Consider the following 13,780-nt stretch of genomic DNA (forward strand, 5'->3'; position numbering starts at 1 on the left):
TAAAAAAAAGATTTAATATACAAATAGTATTACTACCCCTTTTGAGTTTTAGTAGATGTGTGCATAAATATAAAAGATATTTGAATAATTTAATATAACAAATGTTGGCAAAAGTGGTTTTAACAATTATTAGCTGCAAAGTGAGAGCCGCTGACAACACAGCATCTCGTTTGTTTTATCATTTCATTTCACCTCCCTTTCTCTTTCTCTTTCTCTTTCCTCTCTCTCTCTCTTAATCATCATCATCCTCATAATCGTCATCTCCATTCATTTTATCTTTCTCTCTCTACATTTATCTCTCTCTCTCTCTCTCCATCCTTACTTTCTCTTTCTCTTTCTCTTTTATTCTGTCCAAATTTTTGCAGAGTGCAGTTGCAGTGCAGTTGATGATGATGATGATTATGCCCTTCTGCTCCTCCTCTCTTTCTTCTTTACTGCTGCCCCCCCCCCCCCCGCCCCCCCGTCCCTCTTCCTTCTTTTTCTTTTCTAGTAGTATAATTTTCCCATCAATATAATTCCTTTTTTTTAACTTATAAAGAAGGAGGAAAGAAAGGAAAAGAATAAAAAATCTAAATCTCAAAGGGGGCAGCACTAACTCGTAGGAATACTCTTTCTGGCTTTCAATCTTTCCAGTTGTCTACTGTCTCTCTCTCTCTCTCTCTCAGTCCCTTTTTTTTTGTTAGAATTCTTCAATCGTATTTAACATCACCCCATCTGTCGCCAAACTTCTCTTCTCACTGTTTTCTTTCAATTAGACCCATTTCTTTCTTTTATGGTTTCTTTCTTTCTCTCTTTTTGTCAACATCCCTATCACCGCCAAAAAGCAGCAGCTCCCCCTCTCTCATCGCAACTGTGTGGGGAGGGAGGAGGGCAATAGACAGACACAATTCAACTGAATTATATTATCATTGATGAGGAGAAGAAGAAAGATCTTCATGCACCACTGATAAATAAAGATTCCTACTTTGCCAACCTTCATCCACATCACTGAGGGAAACAACAAGAAGAGATGCAGCAAGGAAGAGGAGAAGGAGGAGGGGGGCATCAATCTCAATACGGGGAGATGGGTGCTCCAACAACAGCAGTAGCAACAACGACGGGTGCAGTGAGCAGCAGCCACATGGTAAGCGAGCAGTCTGAGCAGTTAGTGGAAGCGGCATCGCCTATAAGCAGTAGGCCGCCTGCCACTGGGAATTTGGATGAATTCATGAGGTTAGCAAGTGGTGGAGGAGATGACGGAGGAGATGAAGGGGATCGAGCAGGTGGAGGAGGAGGAGGAGCTGGAGTTGCAAGTGGCAATAGGTGGCCCCGTCAAGAGACTCTTGCTCTTCTCAAGATTAGGTCAGATATGGATGCTGCTTTCCGTGATGCCACCGTCAAGGGCCCTCTATGGGAAGATGTTTCCAGGTAAAGTACTTCCGCCCCCACGCCACACTGCCGTAACATGAAAAACAGTATTCTTGTTTCTGTTTTCCCCCTTATATTTCTTCTCTTTTCCTTTTCTAAATCTCGTTTGCAAAAAAAAAAAAAAAAAGAAAGTAAATCAACTAACTACTAAAATTTAATCATTACCATAATGCATTGCTCTCCAAGAGCTTAGTTGTAGCAGTGAAATACTGATGGGATGGGATGGGATGGGCTTTTTTCTCAAGATCTCCTCCCCTCTCTTTTTCTCTCTCATTCTGAACACAAACGCACATGGCTGCTATCTGTTTCCATCACGACTCACGAGCTGGGGCATCTTTTTTTTTGTTTTAGTTTTAGTACCTTCTTTCTTACAATTAAGAAATGCCCCAGATCCGCTGCATGAACTCTGGCCAATCCTATCTTTTTCTTTTCTATATATATATTCTCTTCTTTCTTTTTATTTACTTACAACTAGTATTTACTATTTAAGTAATTTAAAGGCTTATCTTATTTTATCAATTCCAAATCGAAATCCGGAAATTTGAAAATCCCGAGAGGAATTCTTTCTTCTAGTTATTAAAGTTTTTAGAAACCATGGAAGGGAGGGAGACTCCCCCCACACTGTCCAGCTCTTTTTATTCTCTTGTTGTTTGGTTTTGCTCTCCTTTTCACATCAATAATACTTAGACACCAGATCAGGTTATCATTGATTTATTATATGGAAAGGACAGATGAGGTCAGTTGGAGTAACTGTGTGAGAGTGGAGGCAGGAAAAGATTTCCAATTTTCATGTATCTCTTGTTCAATGTTCATTCAACAAGAGTCGGAGTAGACCGGTTTACGAGACTTCATTCATTCTTTCATCTCTTTTCCTTTTCTCGACACTTAGCATTGATAAACAGTAACCCGGCTAAAAGTCTGGTTCAGATGATTGCCCAAATTAGTATTGATATGAGAACCGTGGGCGTCGCAGGAAGCTAGCGGAGCTGGGTTACAAAAGGAGTGCCAAAAAGTGCAAGGAAAAATTCGAGAACGTCCACAAGTACTACAAGCGAACAAAAGAAGGGCGAGCTGGCCGTCAAGATGGTAAGAGTTACAAGTTTTTCAGCCAGCTAGAGGCTCTCCATACAACTTCTTCTGCCACTGCTGCTGCTAACCTATCAACACCAGTCACACCTGTCACTGCCGCTAGCACCGCCAGCCTGGACGTGGCTCCCGTTTCGGTTGGGGTTCATATGCCCATCTCGTCTGTCAGAATTCCACCTGCAACTATCCCAATGTCTTCCTCTATGTTAGCCATGCCTGGATCTGCTCCTGCATCCGTGCCAGTGCCACCAGTAGGAGCAGCGCCGGCGTCAGGACATCCTATCACCACCACAGCCGCTCCATTTGGAATCAGCTTCTCTTCTAACAGCTCTTCCTCTTCTCAAGGCTTTGAAGACGATGATGACGACGATGACGAAGAAGATGAACCTGGAGGAGAACCATCCAACATGGCTGGCACTAGCCGGAAACGTAAAAGACAGTCGTCGAGAGGGGGCGGTAGTACGACCAGGAGGATGATGGAGTTCTTCGAGGGTCTAATGAAACAGGTCATGCAGAAGCAAGAATCCATGCAGCAGAGATTTTTAGAAGCCATAGAGAAGAGAGAGCAAGATAGGATGATAAGAGAAGAAGCTTGGAAAAGACAAGAAATGGCGAGATTAACTCGCGACCATGAACTTATGGCTCACGAACGTGCCATTGCTGCTTCTAGGGATGCTGCTATTATTTCTTTTTTGCAGAAGATTACTGGTCAGACTGTACAGTTACCCACAACTGTCACTGTCTCCGCTGCTCCACCTCCACCGACACAACCAGCCGTGCCAGTTGTTCCACCTCCGGCTTCTATTCCTACAGCAGCTTCACCATTGCATCATCCACCGTCATTACCACAACAACAGCGTAGCTCTCAACAGCAGCAACAGTCAGTACAGCCGCACCATCAACATCAGCAACAGCCACAAGCTGTTCACCAGCAGCAGCATCAAGCTCAACCTCAAAACACTGAAGTTGTGAGGCATCATCAACAACCTATTTCTTCAGATGTAGTAATGGCTATCCCGGAGCAACAGGTCCCACCACAGGAGATTGGTCGGAGTGGGAACTTGGAGCCTGCCTCTTCTAGGTGGCCTAAAGCTGAAGTTCTTGCACTTATAAACCTGAGGAGTGGGCTTGAATCCAGGTACCAAGAGGCTGGGCCGAAGGGCCCTCTTTGGGAGGAGATCTCGGCTGGTATGTCAAGGATGGGCTACAAGAGAAGCGCCAAGCGATGCAAGGAAAAATGGGAGAACATCAACAAGTACTTCAAGAAGGTCAAAGAAAGTAATAAGAAACGTCCCGAGGATGCCAAAACCTGCCCCTATTTTCACCAACTCGATGCCCTTCACCGTAAGAAAATACTTGGAGGAGGGACTAGCGGTGGTTTCAGTAGCTTTAGTGACCAGAATAGGCCTCAAGAAGAAACGTCACAGCAGCATCTAGATACGAGTGAAGCCCCACCAATCACGGCAGCGCCGCAATCGACGCAGCCTACTGATCAATCAGAAAACAAAACTGGAGCTACTGCTGATGTGCTGACAAGAAAAGAAGGTTTACCTGGGAGTTTCTGTGGAGAAGGAAACGGTGAAGCTGCAAAGAAGGTAATTTATTTTACTTACCAGCTTCTTTATTTTCTTTTATGCCTCAATATCATCACTTTGACATTTTCAATTACCCATTGCATTTTGATAAACCATTTTATATGATGCCTATTGATTTTTGGGTTGGTATTGAAGCCAGAAGACATTGTGATGGAGCTGATGGAGGACCAGGGGATGCACCATCAAGGACAATCCTTGTTGGTGGATGGCTATGGTAAGATTGATGAACCTGACAGTGATAATATGGTTCACGAGGAAGATGAAGATGAGGACGAAGATGATGAAGATGATGACGAATTGGAAGAAGAGCGAAAGATGGCTTATAAAATAGAATATCAAAGACAGAATGCAAGCACTCCCAACGGAGGAGGGAATGGGGCGCCCTCCTTTCTGGCCATGGTTCAATAATCTTGGCAGCTCCACCACTGAAAATGTACCATATGTACCTATGTGTGCAGAAGCTCAACAAAATACCTAACAATTTGAGTTGAAAAACCTTCTAGCATCAAAAGCTTTCCTTATTTCTTCATTTTGTATCTCCTTCTATTTCCACTTCTTAGTCCTTACCATAGCCTTCCTTTCAACCTTCAATAATTCAGTATCGTTTTCTTCATATCCTCATTGTTTTCTTCTTTCTTCTTCTTCTTCTTCTTCTTCTTCAAAATAGCTTCGCTGATACTTAAAGTCTGAAACAGACTCTTCGATGGCAGTCCCACTTGCATTTTATCGTCACTTCTTTTCGATTTATTGATTTGTTGGTGAATAAGGAATTCCGTTTCGAAGGTAAACGGAAGAGAGATTGAATTGAGACAGAGAAAATAAGCTTGCCTATGCCAGCAGCAGCGTCAAAGGACAGAAAGAAAACAAACAAAGCATAGAGAGGAAGAGATAAAAGAGTGCAAGAAACATGGACCAATGGAGTATAGAGAGCGTATATGGTGTAAGAAGGAGAAGCAGATATTGTTTTATGTGTCAAAAGTTCTTTCCTTGATCAGTTTTTGCGTTCTCTCTTACTTGCTTGGTTTAAATTAAGGAATCAAATGAATATCAGGGTTTCCTTAGAAATTTCACTCCTTTGCTTATGAACTGTGTACTGACTTGTTCACTCCCTATTCTTTCCCTTTTAACTTTGTGATCAGTTATTATTGTCTTTTGTCATCATTCTTTCTAGGTTTTAGTCTCAGTTCAGAATCTCAAACAACAAGTATTGATGGAAACTGTTTACTAGGAAGAAATATAGGAGAAAGGGTCTTGGTCGTTTCCACCCATCCCCTTCTCCTTCCTGTTTTCCTCCTTTATTATATTAGTATTGTCATTACTACAAGCCTTAATTTGTTGCGTCAGGGTATTGTTCTTGCCTTGGTAACTGGTTGCCAGTTGCGACCATGTCATCTCTGCTACTGTTTAGTAACAATGTGCCTGTCTACAAATTCTTTATGCGCTGTTGAATCTTCCTCTTAAAACGACACATCCGTGTCCATGTGTTTGAACTGGCAATGTTTGAACTGATCTGTGGCTCCTTGGGGCTCTACGCCCTTCGGCACACTAACCTAGCCTTAAAAAGTCTCTATCAAAGGGGGTCTGAGAGTTTTTGTTCCTTCAAAAACTGTCAGTTAATCGTTCAGTAATGTAAAGGTCTTGCTTTTCCCATCCATTTTAGCAAACGAAGACGTCATCTCATTGATGTTGACTGTTGTAAACGGTAAAACAAATAAAAAAAAAGCAGTAAATATTAATGAAGAAAAAAAGATTAATTAAAATATAAGTAGACAAACGCAACGAACTGAAAGAAACATGAGCTAACTTGAGGACAATTACTAATAAAAAAAAGTAAGGGATCCAGGCGGGGGCCAGGGCTGAGTGGACCGTGAAGAAAAATTCGTGGTACAATTATAACATGATAGAAGTATAACAAAAAGCGACACTTTTCTAGTGATTTATACCCGTTGGATCTACTTTTCGTCCATATAATATAATATATTAATATATATATATATATATCTATCTGTCCAGAAAAAGATATATTCTTTATTAGTTGTCAAAATTGGTTTTTGGGGTAGAAGCTGTCAAAACATTTGGATCATATCTGATCGTGTGTATAGATATAAAATTTCACAAAAAAGGCTTTAATTAGTGGTAAATGAAGAATATATTTTTGTGAGATGTAAATCTGTGCGCTAATATTGGCAAGCAAAAAGAAAAAGAAAGAAACGAGAGCCACATATCAATACACGTAATAATGGGCGTTGCAAATTTGACAAGTAGCAGCTATTACGCATAGCACAGTGGTCTCCCATAATTCCACTCGCGATTTCATCTTTGCCAACTAGCAACGACGTGCGTGGGTTCTCTTAATCTGCAGTGGCAATTCCTCTCTTCCCACTTCCTTCCATGTATCTATCAAAGATCAAGGAGGACAAGATCTGATCTCTCACCCAAAAAGAAAGACCAAAAGAAAGTTTGATCATTCAAACCCCTGACTTGGCCTACCCATGTGCATGTTGTTTTACTACCACCCTGGCCTTCTCCAGGCACCCCCCGGACTTGCCCACTTGTTTTCCTTGCTTTGCTACCGATATTGTATATCCTTTCTTTTATGGGGCATATGCCTGTTGTTCATATCCCTATATCTTTATCCACAAGTTGAAGTACTTATCCTTCAATGTGCTGTTTTGTATGCTATTATTATGTGCATACGTATATGTGTATAGCATTCATAAAGGAATACTATTATTATGATCTTTTTGTGATAATAATGGGGATAAGAATACATCATGAATTCATATCGATGATAAAACTATACAAGTAAAACAGGTGCAGCACATGGGGGGCTGGGAATTGGGAAAGGAGTGGCCTTGGGTTGGTGACTGTGGTGTTGGTGACAGGATTTTACACATATAATTAAGGGGATGGCCCCAGCGTGTTGTGCTGTACAAAAACTTTCACCTTTTCCCCAAGCATTTTAAGTGATGAAAAGGGGAGGGGAAGAAAGATATATATATATATACATGTGATCAAAAGGAGACATAAAACCACCCATCCCACTTATCCCATTCTTCACTTTGCTTTATTTTGGAATCAAAAGAAAATATATTTACTTCATTACTGGATTACTTAGCACATGGATAGACAATTGAAAGTGGACATGTGCGCCGGTGCGTCATGGGAAGGAGCCTTTCAATTATAGCATCAATATTCTTTCTTTTCTTTACTAGTATTTTGCAGGCTGTCTTAGCTCACAAAACTCTGTTTTCTTCTTTAAAAATGGGTATTATTATTATTATTTGATTAATATTTAGATTGTGAACTCTCTATTTCCCTTACACGCATCATGTAATCATTGAGATTAATATGTAAATAAATACAGCTTCGAAAGCAGATAGTATTATCCAAGTTCAAATATTCCTTTCCATAAAAATTAAAGATGAAAAAGATATGGTACTGCACTTTTCTTTTAGTTAATACTACCAAAGAGTAGTAGACGGCCGAAGGGTATATGTTGGCGCTCAAGTTGCCCCACCTCTTACAGTTGTATAATTAATGTATCAATTACGTATATGAGCACAATACTGCCGACGAATATGATGAAGCGTTCAATTATGGAACAGTGACATGTAACACAGCTTTTAAAGTACCGAGTCATTGCTAGAAAATCAAGATGGCAGTACAAATTTAACATGATCCAATGCAAATAAGTACTGGAATATATAGCTTAACCCAAATGATAGATCAAGAACAAAATAATATATTAATTACAATTTTTTTGATATAAAAATCACCTTACTTAATACCAATAAGCACCGTTTAACATTTCCCTTAAGCTTAAGAGATCCTTTTTCAATCTTTAGGTTTTTAGTTCAGAAGACATTGAGAAAGTAATTAATGGCGAAACGAAACTTGTTGCTTAATTTAGAACAGGCGCCAGCGCTAAGGATCACAAGATGGTGTAAGGATTCAGGCCGAACCAGGAAATGAAAGCAGCCCACTAATAAGGTATAGTCTTTGAACCTCGGAATGAATATACCAACCCACAAAAGCTTCCAGATTGAGAATCCCCTGCTGCTTATGGTAAAGGTGGGAACGGCCTAGAAATATTGCGTATTTACTTGTTACCATCCAACTGTACACTTCTCTTCAGTTTGGTTAATGATGAAGACAAAGAAAAACAAAACCAACAATAATTTCATATGAAAGGTGAAAAAGTGCCCGTGAAAACGAAAATCTTAGAACGAAATTTTCATTGCCTCGTCCAAAACAAACATGTTTGGGACACTGGAAACATTCAAAAATGAGACTAATAAGCTATGTAAGATGTGACCTAAGAATTACGAACAACGTAATCCAACTCCTGCTTGCTCTTAGTTCTTTTCATCTTTGCCTTAAACCTTGACTTTGCCATGAGTGTCTGTACTGTGTTCATAAAGTTCCCAACAGCCATCAAAACCAAAAGGATCCCACAAAATATTACCTGCCAAAACCCAGCTCTCCATCACTAAGCATTATTTCCAAAGTATATACAACATTAATTTGACCCTTTTTTATTGCATATATGAACAAAAAGAGAAACTGTAATCAGAGAAAGCCTACCTGCCATTCAGAAACAACCCCAACGAATGCTGTATTGAGCAATAGGAGTCCAACGTATGCCTCAAAACCCTATAATCATGTTCATGAGCACACAGGAATATTATACAGTTAATTGCAATTAGTTGTGGATAAACTTCAGAAGAAAATATCTCATGAATAAACACATGCTCCAATGATAAAAAGGCATGCTACATCAATCCCTTTCCCTTTTTGTTTTGAGGGAGAAAAATAAAGGAAAAGAAGAAAAAGGATATTAGTACCCCCCATGCTAAGCAGGAGAAAAAGAGCAAAAAGACATAACTTGAGACAACCAACAAAAAATGAAGAACTACTTTGTGCTTGTAATCACCAACTGAGATTTTCTGCAAGATCTGCGTCATAATCTATACCCCTTATCATCCAAGCAGTTATCATCGAGAAATAATTAATGACAGGCGAGTTCAACCCTAAAGAAGCACTCACACAACCTTCAGGATGTAATTATTTTAAGATTTATATCAACTGAAAACTAAAATTAAACATTTACAGAATACCTAAAGGCTAAAACATACTCCTTAAAAGGCTGTGCAGGCACTTCAAAGAAGTTAAATAAACTATTAGTTAGCATTGGGTGTGCAAGTTCAAAGGTAAATAAGAAATTGATAGCAACAACAGATTTTCTTCTTTGCTGACTTGAACTGTAATAAATCATTTAGAAATTTGTAGTTTGAACCGAAGGTCTTAAACCCTTGGGGGTAAAGAACAACATAAATTGGACATTGTCACACACATTCTAAGCAAGCATTCGTCAAAAGTTAGCCCGCATTACCTGCATAAGGAAAAGTATAGGACATAGAACCCACAATTGTCCATCTACACCAGCTGTTTCTCCCCAGACAACATCCATTCTATTAGCCTGAAAATAATAATGCATTAACGATTAGAATTTAGAACTGGTTCCCCATTATTGTACGGATATGAAATGGAGGCATAATAGCTACTGCTCCTGGCAGAAAAAGGGTACGATTTTTACATTTTTGTAACATGCAAGGGAGATGCAAAAGAACAAAAAGGGATTCAAACCAAGGTTATAGCTAGTATGCAAAAATTATTAACATTGAACAAAGGAAACGAATTTTATTATTATTATTATTTTGCTCAGCAAAACAAATTTTATTATCTGATGCAGAAAGAGGAACACCACCTTTCCCAGGGCAATACGAGTATAAAGCCTCTGGCGCTGATATCTATTTTGTAGAAGCATGGCAACTCCTTGCATCATAGCCCACTGAAGGAAAAGTTCTACACCTCTCTGCACAAGATTTACCGGTTTGTTAATCAATAACACAAAATATAATTAACGCACAAACCTAGAAAAGTGACCTGCTTTTGAGCACAATTAGGCTGTCCTTTAATCTCCCAAGTGAGACTAACTAAGGCCATAACCATAGCACAATAATGATGGTAAATCCACCTGCAAAAGTATCATTTAGTCATCACTCGGTGTTGCAAGACTAACCAGAAAAATAGGATGCACACAAACACGAACTACAGACAAACACTGACGATCAAAATTACAAGTTTTAGAATTGATAATTAAATTTTTTTTTGAATAGTTAGAATTGATAATTAATTAACATGAGTGTTTCATAACATAGACAATACTTGTTCTCCTAGGTTGTTGTAAGCCACAATCTAGCAATATATTTCCAAACAAAACTGAGTAAATAATAAAACTAGATTAGATAAGCTGTTTCAACAAAATCATCAACACATAATAATAAAAAAGGAGATTCCACAAGATTCTTGGGGCTTCATAGCCGTAAACACAGCTTGCGAAATGATTTCAAACAATTTCAATAACCCAGATGAGATGGTCAGCAGAAAAGGATACAAACTTCTTTCCCTGCCCACCTTTATGTCAAATGAGTGCAACTGATTTTGACAGGTTGAAGTTGTAAATAATGTAACTCACTGAACAATAACCCAATACAATGCAAGTATATAATCACAAGCAAGTCAATCTCTACTCTCTCTCTCTCTCTCTCTCACAAATTTGGCAATGTAGCCAACCCAAGAAATCAAGAGGTTTAAAAAAATGAAATAAGAGACTGTTTCAGGCATTAAACTGTGAGCAATAATCCAGAACCAATTTTTTATTAAAAGGTCTAAACATTTGACTTCACCCGGGAAGGGGTTACATATAAATAAACCATCTATAGCACAAGACAATGGTTTCAACTGGTTCATAAAGTGATTCTAATGATGTAATCAAAAGGAGAGATTTATCAAAACATAGACACCATTTCTTCCTATGCTCTCACTGAAACACCATGAGGATGTATTCCAGCTGTCAAAACTAAAAGAAACATCAACTCAAGTATTATAATGAGAAGATAGAAAATCTTTTCCAAAGTATCTTACTCACTCTCTTCCACTTCTCCAACCAACCACCCAACCACAAGCAAGCACTACATAGAGTGAACTAGCTCATCGAAGTAGTCCTAAACAATCACACAAGTTCATCAATTTCAATGTAGGAGAAAACTATTAACATGATTAATACTCCAGAAGGAAATTACAGTAGGGAAAAGGATAATTAATCTTTCGTGTATAAATATACAACAGGAGACAAGTTTCCGAATTCTCGCCCACATTGTGCCTTTGTAAGCATTACATCCTAAACCACAAAAGACATAATTAAAAGCAAGTAGTGACCCTTAAAAGGGGAACAGAAAGGAGAGAAGCCATCTGATTAATAGGAGAATGAGCATCTCTTCCACTATGATCTTGGCCACAAGTCACAATTTGCATGAACTTAAACAAACTTAAAAGATATTTTGATCTCAGAAGTACCCATATCACAATCTCATCTTTGATGACGAAGTCCAATTTATACAAACAATACTAGAAAGTAAAAATGCTTGCTTTAAGGAAACATTTTAAAAAAAGATGGCATGCAATTACCATGGGCGAATATCGCTTCCATTTGCTCTCAATATGTTTTCTCGCAAAGCCAAACCAGTGTAAAGGAACAGCAACCATGCCTGACATAGCATACACGCAGCATTATATCACAAACTCTGAATTGCATCAGCAACAAGTGAACTGAACCCAAACAAAAACCCTAAGAAATAATTCTCTTAATACCTGGTACAACTGAACTGGAAATGCAGGCAAGCATCCTTCCCAGATCCAAGATCTTAAAATAAGCAAAGTTAACGGAAAAAGAAGAAACAGAAATGCAGTTCTATCCTGTTGAAGGGAGATAGTAATTAGTCAGTATAAATACTGAAATTTCAAATTTTCCCTTTGAGCTTTCTAGAAATAATTCGCCAAGAACTCATGAATCCGAAACAATTCTACTACTAATTTGGGATGTGTAAATATACCATAGTCGGAGGTAACTGAAATGTAAAATGAGCCTACATGTGCATATTGCGCTGAATTTCTATATGCGGGAAATGACATGCAATTGTTAAATTGAAGAACATATTCGGATCCCAATCAAAAGACAAGCAAATAATAGAATTAAGAAAAAAAAAAAAGGGTTAAAAGCGAAGTGATGCTTACTCTGTAGCTGTTATATTCCTCCTTAACTTTCAATTGGACGTCTTTGCGGGATGCCCGCACATTGATTGGTCCCAAAAACATCCTCAGAAATCTTCCTGCAATTACCAATTACAATTAATTAATTAATTAATATCTCCAATAAAAGAAAAATTAATTTACTTCAATTTAAAAGAAAAGAGAAGAAATTATTCTACCCTGAGCTTTGGCAGGAAGAAAAGCAGCGGCGTCTCCATCGGTTATAATACATCTGGCTCTCAGTAAATCCTCTTCAAGCTGTTTCGAATCCAATTTTGTATTTTTTCTCTTAAGATTTCATAAATGAAGAAACAATTACGAGAAATTAAAAATGAAAAGGGAACATGCAAGATAGGGATTTGCCTTGTCGGCGAGCTTGGGATCCAAAAGCTTTTGAGAGAGAAGGGAATTGATCAAGGAACGGAGGCGGCGAATGGAGGATTCAAGAGAATTAGCTTTTTGGCGGAGAGATTGCTCCTCGTTCGATATCCTCGATATGAGCGAAGCGCCGGATTCTTGCAACTCTCTGGCTTGCTCCACCACTCTCCCAACTTCCTCTTCGAGTTTCTTCGCCGATTCATCCACCGCCTCCATTTTCTCCTTAGATTTTTCGAATAAGATTTCTCCTTTATTTTTTCCCTTTTTTTTTTTCTAATAAATAATAAATGATTGTTGGATGCTGCTACTCTACTTTGATAAGATATCTCAGCTCTAGTGTGTTTTTTTTGGGTTTGTTTGATTGTTGTAGTTTTATTGTGGAAGACAAAAGGAGAAATAAAAAATAGTATTTATAGTTCAAAGGTTGAAAGAAAGGGAAGGTGTGCTTTCCTTGTCTTTTGGGAAATATAATTTTCTGGTAGGAGGGGTGGTGGAGGAAGGCGAAGAACTTAAAGAGTTTCCTTCTCTTCTATTCTCCTCCCTGCTTTTACTATGTGGACTCTGATGTCCTCCCCTTCCTCTTTTGTCCCACACTCCCACGCAACACAAACTTATTCTTTTTATTTATTATTATTTAAATAAAATTATATGTTCTCCTCCCAAATAAAAACCCAACACTGGTATGTGCTTATACGAATGAAAATGCTTTTGGCCAAGTGTTTGAAGTATGGTATAGATCATTAGTAGTCTGTCTTGTCGACTAAAAGAAAATCCACCCAAACCTTCCATGGTTTCACGTGGCAAAACACTGATATACAAATATATGCTGTTCGAGTATAGAATATTTTCTGTTTTCATATTGCTGCTAGTACATTTTTTTTGCTCTATATCCTTCTAGCTTGCCACTAATTTGCAACTCTTTTTTTCTTTTGGGTTTTGCCTAATCAGTTTTGCTTCCATTTTCTTTTGGCTCAGCGGATTATAAGATTTGCATTTTTTTTCAGGTACTAATAAAACCAAACTAATATATAGGTATAAATATAAGGTCCAAGTTTGAATGGCACTATTGCAGCAGCCTTTAGTTTAAACAGCATAGGGCTTAGCCGTCTGCGCAATTAATTGAACTTGACGACAACAGGGGGGCAGACGGGACACAACTT

At 38.6% G+C, this 13,780-nt stretch overlaps 2 protein-coding genes across 3 annotated transcripts; one reads left to right on the top strand and one right to left on the bottom strand.

Annotated features, from left to right (window-relative positions):
• Positions 1–215: 215 nt before the first annotated feature.
• On the top strand, positions 216–5,153 carry GTL1 (GT-2-like 1). Of its 2 annotated transcripts, none has more exons than XM_007039207.3 (3): positions 216–1,407; positions 2,381–4,088; positions 4,228–4,373. In XM_007039207.3, the coding sequence occupies exons 1-3, from the start codon at positions 1,010–1,012 to the stop codon at positions 4,237–4,239; spliced, it is 2,118 nt and encodes a 705-aa protein (XP_007039269.3). In that variant the 5' UTR covers positions 216–1,009; the 3' UTR covers positions 4,240–4,373. The 2 variants fall into 2 exon arrangements, with proteins under 2 accessions (XP_007039269.3, XP_007039268.3); XM_007039206.3 differs by having other exon boundaries at positions 243–1,407; positions 4,224–5,153.
• A 3,144-nt stretch (positions 5,154–8,297) lies between these two features.
• LOC18605905 (TMPIT-like protein) lies at positions 8,298–13,206 on the bottom strand. Its single transcript, XM_007039208.3, has 10 exons — positions 12,606–13,206; positions 12,422–12,500; positions 12,228–12,322; positions 11,805–11,909; positions 11,622–11,701; positions 10,038–10,128; positions 9,859–9,966; positions 9,484–9,570; positions 8,676–8,744; positions 8,298–8,556 (listed from the first exon to the last, which is right to left on the bottom strand). Exons 1-10 carry the CDS (start codon positions 12,834–12,836, stop codon positions 8,407–8,409), a joined length of 1,095 nt encoding a protein of 364 aa, XP_007039270.3. The 5' UTR covers positions 12,837–13,206; the 3' UTR covers positions 8,298–8,406.
• Between the last annotated feature and the right edge of the window lie 574 nt (positions 13,207–13,780).

Source organism: Theobroma cacao, chromosome 3 (genome assembly GCF_053813885.1).
Source record: "Theobroma cacao isolate CCN51 chromosome 3, ASM5381388v1, whole genome shotgun sequence".
Classification (NCBI taxonomy): Eukaryota; Viridiplantae; Streptophyta; class Magnoliopsida; order Malvales; family Malvaceae; genus Theobroma; species Theobroma cacao.